This window comes from Coregonus clupeaformis, unplaced genomic scaffold, assembly GCF_020615455.1.
Source record: "Coregonus clupeaformis isolate EN_2021a unplaced genomic scaffold, ASM2061545v1 scaf5264, whole genome shotgun sequence".
NCBI lineage: Eukaryota > Metazoa > Chordata > Actinopteri > Salmoniformes > Salmonidae > Coregonus > Coregonus clupeaformis.
Window position 1 is genome coordinate 1 of NW_025538718.1, and position 17,230 is coordinate 17,230.

The 17,230-nt window shown below is 48.2% G+C and overlaps 1 protein-coding gene across 1 annotated transcript; it reads right to left on the reverse strand.

The window, feature by feature from the left end:
• Positions 1-259: 259 nt before the first annotated feature.
• Positions 260-13,320, reverse strand: LOC123490877 (D(3) dopamine receptor-like; the record flags this gene model as incomplete). Its single annotated transcript, XM_045220725.1, has 5 exons — positions 13,289-13,320; positions 11,680-11,816; positions 7,419-7,616; positions 5,711-5,714; positions 260-320 (listed from the first exon to the last, which is right to left on the reverse strand). Coding segments are annotated over exons 1-5 (432 nt in total), but the record flags the coding sequence as incomplete, so codon positions are not given.
• Between the last annotated feature and the right edge of the window lie 3,910 nt (positions 13,321-17,230).

A 17,230-nucleotide genomic window follows, 5' to 3' on the forward strand; every position in this document is an offset into this window, starting at 1 on the left:
AAAATCAGTAGGGGATCAAATACTTTTTTTCCCTCACTGTATATATATATATACAAATACATATACATATCCTATAAAAAAAAAGTATTTTCCTTTATTACTTTCCAACCCCACCACCTCTCCCTTAATTGGAGTAAATTAGTGAACAACAACACTTAGGCCTCTACTTCCAGCTTACACATACTATATACATTTTATGGACACAGTCAATTTGTTTGTTTTTTTACTCCTGAACTTCCTCTACACACACTCCTCTTACCACTTTGATCCTGATAGGGGACAGGTCTCTGTTCTCCTTGGGGGTCTCCTCCTGCAGACACCTCTTCAGAGAGAGAGAGAGGAGAGAGAGAGAGAGAGAGAGAGAGAAGAGAGAGAGAGAGAGAGAGAGAGAGAGAGAGAGAGAGAGAGAGAGAGAGAGAGAGAGAGAGAAGAGAGAGAGAGAGAGAGAGAGAGAGAGAGAGAGAGAGAGAGAGAGAGAGAGAGAGAGAGGAGAGAGAGAGAGAGAGAGAGAGAGAGAGAGAGAGAGAGAGAGAGAGAGAGAGAGAGAGAGAGAGAGAGAGAGAGAGAGAGAGAGAGAGAGAGAGAGAGAGAGAGAGAGAGAGAGAGAGAGAGAGAGAGAGAGAAGAGAGAGAGAGAGAGAGAGAGAGAGAGAGAGAGAGAGGGAGAGAGAGAGAGAGAGAGAGAGAGAGAGAGAGAGAGAGAGAGAGAGAGAGAGAGAGAGAGAGACGAGAGAGAGAGAGAGAGAGAGAGAGAGAGAGAGAGAGAGAGAGAGAGAGAGAGAGAGAGAGAGGGAGAGAGATAGACTGACTCATCCCTTCAACAGGTAAACACACGAGGCAAGAGGGAGGGAGGGAGAGAGGGGTGGCATAGAGGAAATATCACACCTGACTCACCCTTCAAAAGGTAAACAAGTTTATTTCAGCAGTCAGCAGCATCCCATCCCCCCCATCCATCCATCCATCCGTCAATCTAGTAGCTGTGAACTAAACCGCCTGTGCCCAGGGCCTCCAACAACTCAAACCGGATTCTCAATATCTTTGCCTGCTGTGTTGCTGATGATCTTGAGCTAAACTCTGCTTGACTCTAATAAAATTAGACGGGGAGCAAAAAAACTGCATTCTTCTACATAAAAATAAATCAGGGGCTCTTGTCTCCATATCAAATGTTGCTCCAGTTAGCTGGAACTAAACCCCCGCTCTAACATTCCCAAACAGCACTCCACTCTGTTAGTTCCCACATCCCAGATGCTCCTGGGATGGGATCTGACTACACAACCATCCCGTAATGGGTATGATCCAAACCTGGCCTCAACCACTGGAAATGATTCCACAACACGCCTCTCAAATGAAGGATTTGATCTCTTAACCTGCCCCATAATGTCACTGATACAATCCTGGCTATTTGACTTCCCTCCCGATGGTGTTGCTTGGTTACTAAGACATTATGTGGTAACAATTGGCACCTTTTGGAACCAAAAATATTTTTTTACTGATTCCCAATTAAACAAAACAGTCATTTGTTTATAATTACCATGTAATTACCATTTGTTTGACAATGTGATTTCTAAGTACACGGAAACAAAAATATAAACACAACATGTAAAGTGTTGGTCCCATGTTTCATGAGCTGAAATAAAAGATCCCAGACATTTTCCATACGCACAAAAGCACATTTTGTTCAAATTTTGTGCACAAATTTGTTTACATCCCTGTTAGTGAGTATTTCTCCTTTGCCAAGATAAGGAGTATTTCTGTCTGTAATGAAGACCTTTTGTGGGGGAAAACTCATTCTGATTGGCTGGGCCTGGCTCCCCAGTGGATGGGCCTGGCTCCCCAGTGGATGGGCCTGGCTCCCAAGTGGATGGGCCTGGCTCCCCAGTGTGTGGGCCTGGCTCCCCAGTGGATGGGCCTGGCTCCCAAGTGGATGGGCCTGGCTCCCCAGTGGATGGGCCTGGCTCCCCAGTGGATGGGCCTGGCTCCCCAGTGGATGGGCCTGGCTCCCCAGTGTGTGGGCCTGGCTCCCCAGTGTGTGGGCCTGGCTCCCCAGTGTGTGGGCCTACCCATGGCTGCACCCCTGCCCAGTCATGTGAAATCCATATTTTAGGACCTAATTAATTTATTTCAATTGATTGATTTCCTTATATGAACTGTAACTCAGTAAAATCTTTGAAATTGTTGCATGTTGCGTTTATATTTTTGTTCAGTATAGGTAAAAAGTGGACTGTAACATAAAGTGTTTCCACCTGCTACCCGGTACATCATGGACATGACCACAGTCACCTCTAGTGTAATGTAAATGACCCTGAAACCTTGAGATACCGGAAATGACCATGAAACCTGACTGATCGTGACTGCAATGATCAAAGGAACTCCCCAAGCCCACGGCTCCTCAGATCCCACATTGTCATACAGTGGGGGAAAAAAAGTATTTAGTCAGCCACCAATTGTGCAAGTTCTCCCACTTAAAAAGATGAGAGAGGCCTGTAATTTTCATCATAGGTACACGTCAACTATGACAGACAAATTGAGATTTTTCTTCTCCAGAAAATCACATTGTAGGATATTTTATGAATTTATTTGCAAATTATGGTGGAAAAATAAGTATTTGGTCACCTACAAACAAGCAAGATTTCTGGCTCTCACAGACCTGTAACTCCACTATTGCCAAGACCAAAGAGCTGTCAAAGGACACCAGAAACCAAATTGTAGACCTGCACCAGGCTGGGAAGACTGAATCTGCAATAGGTAAGCAGCTTGGTTTGAATAAATCAACTGTGGGAGCAATTATTAGGAAATGGAAGACATACAAGACCACTGATAATCTCCCCTCGATCTGGGGCTCCACGCAAGATCTCACCCCGTGGGGTCAAAATGATAACAAGAACGGTGAGCAAAAATCCCAGAACCACACGGGGGGACCTAGTGAATGACCTGCAGAGAGCTGGGACCAAAGTAACAAAGCCTACCATCAGTAACACACTACGACGCCAGGGACTTAAATCCTGCAGTGCCAGACGTGTCCCCCTGCTTAAGCCAGTACATGTCCAGGCCCGTCTGAAGTTTGCTAGAGTGCATTTGGATGATCCAGAAGAGGATTGGGAGAATGTCATATGGTCAGATGAAACCAAAATAGAACTTTTGGTAAAAACTCAACTCGTCGTGTTTGGAGGACAAAGAATGCTGAGTTGCATCCAAAGAACACCATACCTACTGTGAAGCATGGGGGGTGGAAACATCATGCTTTGGGGCTGTTTTTTTCTGCAAAGGGACCAGGGACGACTGATCCGTGTAAAGGAAAGAATGAATGGGGCCATGTATCGGAGATTTTGAGTGAAAACCTCCTTCGTAAGAAGCATTTCAAGGTCCTGGAGTGGCCTAGCCAGTCTCCAGATCTCAATCCCATAGAAAATCTTTGGAGGGAGTTGAAAGTCAGTGTTGCCCAGCGACAGCCCCAAAAATCACTGCTCTAGAGGAGATCTGCATGGAGGAATGGGCCAAAATACCAGCAACAGTGTGTGAAAACCTTGTGAAGACTTACAGAAAACGTTTGACCTGTGTCATTGCCAACAAAGGGTATATAACAAAGTATTAAGAAACTTTTGTTATTGACCAAATACTTATTTTCCACCATAATTTGCAAATAAATTCATAAAAATCCTACAAGGTGATTTTCTGGATTTTTTTTCCTCATTTTGTCTGTCATAGTTGACGTGTACCGATGATGAAAATTACAGGCCTCTCATCTTTTTAAGTGGGATAACTTGCACAATTGGTGGCTGTCACTATAGTCACTAACTCTACCCACATGTACATATTACTTCAACTACCTCAACTAGCCGGTGCCCCCGCACATTGACTTTGCACCGTACCCCCTGTATATATAGCCTCCCTACTGTTATTTTATTTTACTTCTGCTCTTTTTTTCTCAACACTTTTTTTGTTAAAAATAAATGCAGTGTTGGTTAAGGGCTGTAAGTAAGCATTTCACTGTAATGTCTGCACCTGTTGTATTCGGCGCATGTGACCAATACAATTTGATTTGATTTGATTTGACTAAATATTTTTTTTCCCCCACTGTATAACCTGAACTGAGAGGTGAGTAGAACTGAGCCTGTTCACCCAACTCTCACATCACAGATACACTGTCCTCTCTACATCACACGGAGCCAGGCCACCTAGAGAGCAGAGCGGAGCTCACAGCAGCACACGGAGCCAGGCCACCTAGAGAGCAGAGCGGAGCTCACAGCAGCACACGGAGCCAGGCCACCTAGAGAGCAGAGCGGAGCTCACAGCAGCACACGGAGCCAGGCCACCTAGAGAGCAGAGCGGAGCTCACAGCAGCACACGGAGCCAGGCCACCTAGAGAGCAGAGCGGAGCTCACAGCAGCACACGGAGCCAGGCCACCTAGAGAGCAGGCGGAGCTCACAGCAGCACACGGAGCCAGGCCACCTAGAGAGCAGAGCGGAGCTCATACAGCAGCACACGGAGCCAGGCCACCTAGAGAGCAGAGCGGAGCTCACAGCAGCACACGGAGCCAGGCCACCTAGAGAGCAGAGCGGAGCTCACAGCAGCACACGGGAGCCAGGCCACCTAGAGAGCAGAGCGGAGCTCACAGCAGCACACGGAGCCAGGCCACCTAGAGAGCAGAGCGGAGCTCACAGCAGCACACGGAGCCAGGCCACCTAGAGAGCAGAGCGGAGCTCACAGCAGCACACGGAGCCAGGCCACCTAGAGAGCAGAGCGGAGCTCACAGCAGCACACGGAGCCAGGCCACCTAGAGAGCAGAGCGGAGCTCACAGCAGCACACGGAGCCAGGCCACCTAGAGAGCAGAGCGGAGCTCACAGCAGCACACGGAGCCAGGCCACCTAGAGAGCAGAGCGGAGCTCACAGCAGCACACGGAGCCAGGCCACCTAGAGAGCAGAGCGGGAGCTCACAGCAGCACACGGAGCCAGGCCACCTAGAGAGCAGAGCGGAGCTCACAGCAGCACACGGAGCCAGGCCACCTAGAGAGCAGAGCGGAGCTCACAGCAGCACACGGAGCCAGGCCACCTAGAGAGCAGAGCGGAGCTCACAGCAGCACACGGAGCCAGGCCACCTAGAGAGCAGAGCGGAGCTCACAGCAGCACACGGAGCCAGGCCACCTAGAGAGCAGAGCGGAGCTCACAGCAGCACACGGAGCCAGGCCACCTAGAGAGCAGAGCGGAGCTCACAGCAGCACACGGAGCCAGGCCACCTAGAGAGCAGAGCGGAGCTCACAGCAGCACACGGAGCCAGGCCACCTAGAGAGCAGAGCGGAGCTCACAGCAGCACACGGAGCCAGGCCACCGAGAGAGCAGAGCGGAGCTCACAGCAGCACACGGAGCCAGGCCACCTAGAGAGCAGAGCGGAGCTCACAGCAGCACACGGAGCCAGGCCACCTAGAGAGCAGAGCGGAGCTCACAGCAGCTCCTTGGAGAGGTTTTATCATCGTCACTCCTGTAACCATGCCAACCTAATACAGTGAGGGAAAAAAGTTTTTGATCCCCTGCTGATTTTGTACGTTTGCCCACTGACAAAGACATGATCAGTCTATAATCCAGAAAAACGCATGTCAAAAATTTTATAAATTGATTTGCATTTTAATGAGGGAAATAAGTATTTGACCCCTCTGTAAAACATGACTTAGTACTTGGTGGCAAAACCCTTGTTGGCAATCACAGAGGTCAGACGTTTCTTGTAGTTGGCCACCAGGTTTGCACACATCTCAGGAGGGATTTTATTCCACTCCTCTTTGCAGATCTTCTCCAAGTCATTAAGGTTTCGAGGCTGACGTTTGGCAACTTGAACCTTCAGCTCCCTCCACAGATTTTCTATGGGATTAAGGTCTGAGACTGGCTAGGCCACTCCAGGACCTTAATGTGCTTCTTCTTGAGCCACTCCTTTGTTGCCTTGGCCGTGTGTTTTGGGTCATTGTCATGCTGGAATACCCATCCATGACCCATTTTCAATGCCCTGGCTGAGGGAAGGCGTGTTTTCACCCAAGATTTGATGGTACATGGCCCGTCCATCATCCCTTTGATGCGGTGAAGTTGTCCTGTCCCCTTAGCAGAAAAACATCCCCAAAGCATAATGTTTCCACCTCCATGTTTGACGGTGGGGATGGTGTTCTTGGGGTCATAGGCAGCATTCCTCCTCCTCCAAACATGGCGGGTTGAGTTGATGCCAAAGAGCTCGATTTTGGTCTCATCTGACCACAACACTTTCACCAAGTTCTCCTCTGAATCATTCAGATGTTCATTGGCAAACTTCAGACGGCCCTGTATATGTGCTTTCTTGAGCAGGGGGACCTTGCAGGCGCTGCAGGATTTCAGTCCTTCACGGGCGTAGTGTGTTACCAATTGTTTCCTTGGTGACTATGGTCCCAGCTGCCTTGAGATCATTGACAAGATCCTCCCGTGTGGTTCTGGACTGATTCCTCACCGTTCTCATGATCATTGCAACTCAACGAAGTGAGATCTTGCATGGAGCCCCAGGCCGAGGGAGATTGACAGTTCTTTTGATTGGAATCTGATTGATTGAATGCTTCTGTGGAAAGGAATCTTTCTGATTGAGAGGGCGTCAAATACTTATTTCCCTCATTAAAATGCAAATCAATTTATACTATTTTTGACATGCGTTTTCTGGATTTTTTTAAACCTACCATTAAAATTATAGACTGATCATTTCTTTGTCAGTGGGAAAACGTACAAAATCAGCAGGGGATCAAATACTTTTTTTCCCTCACTGTATCTGGATAATCGCCTCTCTCCGTTTCCATGGCAATTGTGCACGTTTTATACGATGGCGGTGGACATTTCATTAGCGTTGTGCCGTTGTCAATCACCATGACAGATGCCACTTGTGACATAGGCTATTCATGAGTTAAATGTTGACGTGAGCGTGCAGGGTTTTACATTTATTTTTCCATGTGAGTCACATTGAGTTTGCTAGCTCTTCCATAAGGAAATCCTTACATTTTCGAAAACGCTCTTATTCAGAGCAACTTACAGGAGCAATTAGGGTTAAGTGCCTAGCTCGAATGGCACATTGACAGATTTTTTCACCTAGTTGGCACTGGGATTTTTCCATGTGAGTCACATTGAGCTTGCTATCGCTTTCTATATAGGAAATCCTTACATTTTAGTAATTTAGCAGACGCTCTTATCCAGAGCGACTTACAAGAATAATTAGGTATAAGTGCCTTGCTCAAGCATTTTTCACCTAGTTAGTTGGCTTGGGGATTCGAACCAGCGACCTTTCGCTTTACAGGCCCAACGCTCTTAACCGCCTAGGCTGATGCGTGCATATGTGTTTGTGTGTGTGTTGTATGAGAGTGAATGCACTCACTTCCATGTTCATTTGCACAGTCAATGTGGGACCATATGGCTGTGTTCTCACCGCGGAGGGCTGGGGCCGAGCCTGGCTGGACCTTCCCGCTGCTGGAGTGGCGGAAGGCGATCCTCTTCCTCCTCTTCCTGAGGAAGACGTAGATGCGGACGTACACCAGCAGGGTGACGATGAAGGGCAGGTAGAAGGACACCACCGACGAGTAGATGACAAAGTCAGGGTTGGAGATGGAGCACACCGTCGGGTCGTCTGAGGGAGGAAGGAGAAAACCACCACATTCAAATGACTAAACCCACATCAACAATGCGTCTCTTTTTCAGCACCGCTCAATACGGCCTTCTAGCAAGACAACTGTAGTAAGAGGCATCTGTTATAGACACACTTCATAAAAAAAAAATGTTGGTACACATTCGTAAAATGCTACCTGCTCAAACCATGTAGCACTGACACATTTTGTAAAATCTCCACTTAAATCCATGGGTTGAGAAGCCTTCCATATTCTGATAGTTGGCCCGTTTCTATAAGAGAGATGAGTGAACTGGCATTGACCCCCTGTTGTAGTGTATACATATTGCATGTTAGCTCTGTGTTCATTCGGACGTGATTGAACACTGTTTGCTCCAGATCAATAGTGCATGCTTCACCACACAAGGACTCTAGGAGGGAGACTGACTGCCTGAGACGGACTAGAGCTCCTCTCCTTCACAGCCTAGTTCCACTACCAAACCCTGACTGGAGCCACATGGCCCTCCAACAACTCAAACCAGATTCTCAATATCTTTGCCTGCTGTGTTGCTGATGATCTTGAGATAAACAAAAATTAGATGGGAAGAAAATAACTGCATTATTTTATATAAAAAATAAATCAGGTGCTCTTGTATCCATATCAAATGTTGCTCCAGTTAGCTGGAACTAAATTCTGTTTTAACATTCCCAAACAGCACTCCACACTGTTAGTTCCCTCATCTCCTGGGATGTGATCTGACTACATAACCATCCCGTAATGGAGCTCCTCTCCTTCCCAGCCAAGTTCTACTACCAAACCCTGACTGGAGCTCAGCAAGGCCCCCTGTGCTGGTGTAGTTCACCTGTGGGGTCTAATATCTTAAGTGTTTTAGTACTATATCTCTTGACACAATGATGAAAATAATCATGGCCTCTAAACCTTCAAGCTGCATACTGGATCCTATTCCTACTAAACTGCTGAAGGAGCTGCTTCCTGTGCTTGGCCCTCCTATGTTGAACATAATAAACAGCTCTCTATCCACCGGATGTGTACCAAACTCACTAAAAGTGGCAGTGATAAAGCCTCTCTTGAAAAAGCCAAACCTTGACCCGGAAAATATAAAAAACTATCGGCCTATATCGAATCTTCCATTCCTCTCAAAAATTTTAGAAAAAGCTGTTGCGCAGCAACTCACTGCCTTTCTGAAGACAAACAATGTATACAAATGCTTCAGTCTGGTTTTAGACCCCATCATAGCACTGAGACTGCACTTGTGAAGGTGGTAAATGACCTTTTAATGGCGTCAGACCGAGGCTCTGCATCTGTCCTCGTGCTACTAGACCTTAGTGCTGCCTTTGACACCATCGATCACCACATTCTTTTGGAGAGACTGGAAACCCAAATTGGTCTACACGGACAAGTTCTGGCCTGGTTTAGATCCTACCTGTCGGAAAGATATCAGTTTGTCTCTGTGAATGGTCTGTCCTCCGACAAATCAACTGTACATTTCGGTGTTCCTCAAGGTTCCGTTTTAGGACCACTATTGTTTTCACTATATATTTTACCTCTTGGGGATGTTATTCGAAAACATAATGTTAACTTTCACTGCTATGCGGATGACACACAGCTGTACATTTCAATGAAGCATGGTGAAGCCCCAAAATTGCCCTCGCTAGAAGCCTGTGTTTCAGACATAAGGAAGTGGATGGCTGAAAACTTTTACTTTTAAACTCGGACAAAACAGAGATGCTTGTTCTAGGTCCCAAGAAACAAAGAGATCTTCTGTTAAATCTGACAATTCATCTTGATGGTTGTAAAGTCGTCTCAAATAAAACTGTGAAGGACCCAGGCGTTACTCTTGACCCTGATCTCTCTTTTGACGAACATATCAAGACTGTTTCAAGGACAGCTTTTTTCCATCTACGTAACATTGCAAAATCAGAAATTTTCTGTCCAAAAATGATGCAGAAAAATTAATCCATGCATTTGTTACTTCTAGATTAGACTACTGCAATGCTCTATTTTCCGGCTACCGGATAAAGCACTAAATAAACTTCAGTTAGTGCTAAATACGGCTGCTAGAATCCTGACTAGAACCAAGAAATTTGATCATATTACTCCAGTGCTAGCTTCCCTACACTGGCTTCCTGTTAAGGCAAGGGCTGATTTCAAGGTTTTACTGTTAACCTATAAAGCGTTACATGGGCTTGCTCCTACCTATCTTTCCGAGTTGGTCCTGCCGTACATACCAATACGTACGCTACGGTCACAAGAGCAGGCCTCCCTAATTGTCCCTAGAATTTCTAAGCAAACAGCGGGAGGCAGGGCTTTCTCCTATAGATCTCCATTTTTATGGAACAGTCTGCCTACCCATGTGAGAGACGCAGACTCGGTCTCAACCTTTAAGTCTTTACTGAAGACTTATCTCTTCAGTAGGTCATATGATTGAGTGTAGTCTGGCCCAGGAGTGTGAAGGTGAACGGAAAGGCTGGAGCAACGAACAGCCCTTGCTGTCTCTGCCGGGCCGGTTCCCCTCTCCACTGGGGTTCTCTGCCTCTAACCCTGTTGCAGGGGCTGAGTCACTGGCTTGCTGGTGCTCTTTCATGCCGTCCCTGGGGGGGGTGCGTCACTTGAGTGGGTTGAGTTACTGACGTGATCTTCCTGTCTGGGTTGGCGCCCCCCCCTTGGTTTGTGCTGTGGTGGAGACCTCTGTGGGCTATACTCGGCCTTGTCTCAGGATTGTAAGTTGGTGGTTGGGGATATCCCTCTAGTGGTGCGGGGCTGTGCTTTGGCGGAGTGGGTGGGGTTATATCCTTCCTGTTTGGCCCTGTCCGGGGGTTTCTTCGGATGGGGCCACAGTGTCTCGGACCGCTCCTGTCTCAGCCTCCAGTATTTATGCTGCAGTAGTTTATGTGTCGGGGGCTGGGGTTAGTTGGTTATACCTGGAGTACTTCTCCTGTCTTATCCAGTGTCCTGTGTGAATTTAAGTATGCTCTCTCTAATTCTCTCGTTCTCTCTTTCTCTCTGAGAACCTGAGCCCTAGGACCATACGTCAGGACTACCGGGCATGATGACACCTTGCTGTCCCCAGTCCGCCTGGCCTTGCTGCTATTCCAGTTTCAACTGTTCTGCCTGCGGCTACGAAACCCTACCTGTCCCAGACCTGCTGTTTTCAACTCTAAATGATCGGCTATGAAAAGCCAACTGGAGAGACCTGAGCCCTAGGACCATACGTCGGGACTACCGGCCGTGGTGACTCTTGCTGTCCCCAGTCCGCCTGGCCTTGCTGCTATTCCAGTTTAAACTGTTCTGCCTGCGTTATGGAACCCTACCTGTCCCAGACCTGCTGTTTTAAACTCTAATGATCGGCTATGAAAAGCCAACTGAGATTTATTCTGATTATTATTGACCATGCTTGTCACTTATGAACATTTTTGAACATCTTGGCATGGTTCTGTTATAATCTCCACCCGGCACAGCCAGAAGAGGACTGGCCACCCTCATAGCCTGGTTCCTCTCTAGGTTTCTTCCTAGGTTTTGCCTTTCTAGGAGTTTTTCCTAGCCACCGTGCTTCTACACCTGCATTACTAGCTGTTTGGGGTTTTAGGCTGGGTTTCTGTACAGCACTTCGAGATATTAGCTGATGTAAGAAGGGCTATATAAAATAAAATTGATTGATTGATTGATCTCACCTGTTCTGGTGTGTCTGTATATCAGTATTGAACATAATTCTACTTCCATAACCTAATCTTTGAAGGTGTGTCTCATCTGTTCCGGTGACTGTTGCCTATTACAAAATCAGTCTCTATAGCCACAACGGCCTCGACATGTCCTGTAGATGTTTAAAAGGATTGGATGGGTGAAAGCAATTAGGCGGAAACACTCCTAGGCCAACCAGAGGGTTTGGTGGAGCATCTACCATATTATACCCATCCAATCCTTCCAGATCTATGAGTAAGTAGTACAGGGTTATAGGGCCTCGCTGGCTAGATGTTAATTTCAAACTGGCATCCATCTCATCTACACTGGCGTGTCTGACATACGCGAGGGATGTGGGTGCGTCTCACCTGTACTCACGTGTCTCACCTGATGTGTTGAATCCGAACAGAAGGGGGCAGGAGACAGCGAAGGCCAGGATCCACACTGTCGCGATCATGGCTGAGACCCGCTTCCTGGAGCTGTGTGTGGTGTTGTAGAGGACAGGCATCACCACCGCTGTGTACCTGAGGATGGATCACACACAGAATTTGTAAGAGGGAGAAGCCAAAGAAGTTAGAAAAGTTAGAGGAAGAAACAAAAGGGGGAGAAAGAAGTTTGTAAAAGACAGACACCAAAGAAGTTTGATAAATTAGAAGTTAACAGAAAGAGAAAGAAGCATTAAGTGAAAGTCCAATGAGCGTGATATCAAGTCCCACAATGGAACAGCAAACGAAGTGCTTCTATATTGAAACTGTTTCGCAATTACTCAATTTGACTATTCAGCAATAAGGCCAGAGAAGCTTTGATAAAAAAATTTTATCAACCTTGTGTTTTATGCCAAGAATGCGTAATGAGCATGTGCAAACGAGAGAGAGTAGAGGCGGTGTTGGAGAGGGAACAGTAATTAGGGGCGAACCGATTCAGACACTGATGCGACAACAGGTTTTATTAGAACTAGATCACCATTGTTTACCCTCATCAACGTAATTATTCATTTTCTTCTCACGGCGAAACTAAGGGGAGGGGAGGAAAGGGAAAGAGGAGACCTAGTCAGTTGTACAACTGATTGCATTCAACTGTATATATTCAACAATATACACTAAAATAACACATCCTAGATCTGAATGAATGAAATAATCTTATGAAATACTTTTTTCTTTACATAGTTGAATGTGCTGACAACAAAATCACACAAAAATTATCAATGAAAATCAAATGTATCAACCCATGGAGGTCTGGATTTGGAGTCACCCTCAAAATTAAAGTGGAAAACCACACTACAGGCTGATCCAACTTTGATGTAATGTCCTTAAAACAAGTCAAAATGAGGCTCAGTAGTGTGTGTGGCCTCCACGTGCCTGATGACCTCCCCTACAACACCTGGGCATGCTCCTGATGAGGTGGTGGATGGTCTCCTGAGGGATCTCCTCCCAGACCTGGACTAAAGCATCCGCCAACTCCTGGACAGTCTGTGGTGTTGGTGGATGGAGAGAGACATGATGTCCCAGATGTGCTCAATTGGATTCAGGTCTGGGGAACGGGCGGGCCAGTCCATAGCATCAATGCCTTCCTCTTGCAGGAACTGCTGACACCTCCAGCCACATGAGGTCTAGCATTGTCTTGCATTAGGAGGGAACCCAGGGCCAACCGCACCAGCATATGGTCTCACAAGGGGGTCTGAGGATCTCATCTCGGTACCTAATGGCAGTCAGGCTACCTCTGGCGAGCACATGGAGGGCTGTGCAGCCCCCAAAGAAATGCCACCCCACACCATGACTGACCCACCGCCAAACCGGGTCATGCTGGAGGATGTTGCAGGCAGCAGAACGTTCTCCACGGCGTCTCCAGACTCTGTCACGTCTGTCACGTGCTCAGTGTGAACCTGCTTTCATCTGTAGAAGAGCACAGGGTGCCAGTGGCAAATTTGCCAATCTTGGTGTTCTCTGGCAAATGTCAAACGTCCTGCACGGTGTTGGGCTGTAAGCACAACCCCCACCTGTGGACGTCGGGCCCTCTTACCACCCTCATGGTGTCTGTTTCTGACCGTTTGAGCAGACACATGCACATTTGTGGCCTGCTGGAGGTCATTTTGCAGGGCTCTGGCAGTGCTCCTCCTGCTCCTCCTTGCACAAAGGCGGAGGTAGCAGTCCTGCTGCTGGGTTGTTGCCCTCCTACGGCCTCCTCCACGTCTCCTGATGTACTGGCCTGTCTCCTGGTAGCGCTCCATGCTCTGGACACTACGCTGACAGACACAGCAAACCTTCTTGCCACAGCTCGCATTGATGTGCCATCCTGGATGAGCTGCACTACCTGAGCCACTTGTGTGGGTTGTAGACTCCGTCTCATGCTACCACTAGAGTGAAAGCACCGCCAGCATTCAAAAGTGACCAAAACATCAGCCAGGAATCATAGGAACTGAGAAGAGGTCTGTGGTCACCACCTGCAAAACCAGTCCTTTATTGGGGTGTCTTGCTAATTGCCTATAATTTCCACCTGTTGTCTATTCCATTTGCACAACAGCATGTGAAATTTATTGTCAATCAGTGTTGCTTCCTAAGTGGACAGTTTGATTTCACAGAAGTGTGATTGACTTGGAGTTACATTGTGTTGTTTAAGTGTTCCCTTTATTTTTTTGAGCTGTAATATATATATATATATATATATATTGTGATGTCACGAGAGGCTACACAGCTTTCAGCGGGATTGCTCAAGTAGTGCAAGGAGACCAGGTTCAACCAAAACAAGGATTTTATTAAAGGTCTTGGGAAACTAACGAAAGTATAACACAATTCTGTTCTCTGGTGGCTCTTTAAGGTTTAACAGTTCAGGGATGTCTCTTCCACATCCAAAATCATAACTCTCCCTCGCTCAAATAACTTTTCCCCAGTCTTACTGTATTCCACGTTGCAGCTAGTGGCCAACCCAGCAAAAACGTCCTTCCAAATGTCCCACACGTATTTCCACAGGTGCATATATCCAAAGGTGAGTATTTCCCAAAGGTAAGTATCTCCAAATCCTTATATTCCTCATGGAAGTGGACGTGCAGCACTCTTGTCCTCCAGAGAGCCCAGGTTGGAGACCGTGTCTCTTCCCTTCAACCAAAATCAGCTCCTGATTGGTTTCAGCTGCGTGGGAAGATTGGCCATAGAGGGTTGGAGTTCCCGACCATACCAGCAGATGGAGCCATAGCTGTCTGGGTTTGCAGCCATCTCAGGGGATGTAACGTCCCTCCAGGACACAGCCTCTCGTGACATCACACATCCCCCTCCTCGGGACCGACGTCCCCGTCGGGGTAAAGGCAGCGAAGCAGGCATCACGCCGGGAGAGGGCGTCCGCATTGCCGTGGTGCTTGCCAGCCTGCTCTCTCTTCAACTCCTCCACCTCTAGGACCAGGGACTCAGCCTCCTGTTGTCTCTCCTTGAGTTTCTTACTGAACGCATCAGCCTTGGTTTTAGCAGAGTTTAGCTTCTGTTGAGCAGCTTTCAGTTCCTCTCTCTCTCTGCCTCCGCATTCTTCATCTTGTTCTCCAACACCTTGTACTTCTCCTCTGCCTTCTTCTGGACCTCCCCTTACTACTGCGCAGGGTCTCCTCACACTCCTCGATGGTCCTGCGCAGCCTCTCCAGCTCCTCCCTGTTGCTTAGGGAAGGAGCTCTGTTGGAGTTTAGCCTGGAGGATATCTAACTCTTCTGTCTTCATGTCTAACTGTTGCTTTAACAAACGATACCTCTCAGCGGTCCCCTTCAGACCAGACAGTTTCTTTGTCCAGATTCTGTAGCTCCGTCTCTGTGTCGGTCTGGGCACCTGCCATCCCTATCAGAGCCCGGGGCGGGAGTGAGTAACTCGGAGGATTGCACCGGAGCCTTCCCAGGATGAGTCTTGCCTCTCCGTTTCCGAGGTACTCGGGTTATCCTCTCCTGAGACTCTCTCCAGAGTGGGTAAAAGGCTGGGCAGTCTCGTCCAATTAGGGACAGGGACGGGGAGGGAATCAACCACCCCCCGCCGTCGTGTGTATGGTTCCCCGTGTGCTGGTCATTGTAAGTTCAGTAATGGGGTATTCTCTGGTGTCCCCATGGACACAGGAAACTGGGAGGACTTTCCCCGGGGTCAGACACGTTGGGCCCACCAAATCCTTACGCACCAGGGTGGCCCGGCTACCAGAATCCAGTAAGGCCTCCACATCATGGTGATTCACAGTTACCGGGCAGGTGGGGGGGTCGATCTGGCCGCCATCTACGACTCCCAAGAGCGAGGCAAAACGGTGTGTGGGTGCTGAGCTGGAGGACTCCGCAGTGGGCATAGGTTCATCGGCTGGTTTCCCACACTGCCAGGAGATATGTCCCATCTCCCCACACCGGTAACACTGTCGAAGTTTCCCCCTCCTGGTGTACTCTTCTTGGACCCGCCTGGTTTCTGGCTCCCCCTGGAGCCGGGATAAGTACTGACGTGGCTGGGTTCGAGACCTTGGGGTCCTTTGGACGGGTTCTTCCCATTTGTGGTGGGGGGCCGCACTCCTGGGGTCTTTTTCGGGAAGCATTCAGCATCTCCGCTGTGGCCTGGTACTTTTCCACAGCTTCCACGGTCAGATCAGCCGTGGTCAAGGCCTGTTGACTGATGAACCGCTTTTGCCTCATAAGGCAGGGCGCGTGAGGTAACGATCCACCACAACGGCCTCCACCACCGCCGCTGCTGTATTCCTCTGCGGATCCAGCCATTTCCTTGCGATTCGGACAAGTTCATGCATCTGCGCCCGAGGAGGTTGGTCTGGTTGGAAGGTCCAGCTGTGAAAGCGCTGGGCCATACCAAACTTTGTGAGTCCATATCTGCTGAGGATCTCAGACTTCAGGGCATCATAGTCAGTAACCTGGTCAGGGCCCAGGTCCCGGACAGCATTCAGCGCTTCCCGGTTAGAAAGGGGGGCTAACAGACCAACCCACTGTTGCTTGGGCCAGGCTTCCCCTAGTGGCCGTGGCCTCAAATGCATGCAGGTATGCCTCAATGTCATCGGTAGCTCCCCATCTTAGATATAAAGTCACTTGCCTTTATTGGGCGGGTATTTTGGACAACCCTCTGTCTCTGCAACTGCAATTCCTCTGCCTTCAGAAGGTTGGCTTTCTTTTGCTCCTCCAAGAGAGCCACGTTTGCTTGCATCTGGGCTTGCTGGCCAGCAACAAGGGCTTTCAATATGTCCTCCATTTCAGTCGGCGGGGAGCCTACGGCCAACTTGGAAAACTGGGTGATCAAACCTTCGGTATCCTCCTCTGACATGCACTATTAACAGCTTGAGCGTGCCCGTATTCTCCACCATCTGTGATGTCACGAGAGGCTACACAGCTTTCAGCGGGATTGCTCAAGTAGTGCAAGGAGACCAGGTTCAACCAAAACAAGGATTTTATTAAAGGTCTTGGGAAACTAACGAAAGTATAACACAATTCTGTTCTCTGGTGGCTCTTTAAGGTTTAACAGTTCAGGGATGCTCTCTTCCACATCCAAAATCATAACTCTCCCTCGCTCAAATAACTTTTCCCCAGTCTTACTGTATTCCACGTTGCAGCTAGTGGCCAACCCAGCAAAACGTCCTTCCAAATGTCCCACACGTATTTCCACAGGTGCATATATCCAAAGGTGAGTATTTCCCAAAGGTAAGTATCTCCAAATCCTTATATTCCTCATGGAAGTGGACGTGCAGCACTCTTGTCCTCCAGAGAGCCCAGGTTGAGACCGTGTCTCTTCCCTTCAACCAAAATCAGCTCCTGATTGGTTTCAGCTGCGTGGGAAGATTGGCCATAGAGGGGTTGGAGTTCCCGACCATACCAGCAGATGGAGCCATAGCTGTCTGGGTTTGCAGCCATCTCAGGGGGATGTAACGTCCCTCCAGGACACAGCCTCTCGTGACATCACAATATATATATATATATATATATATATATATATATATA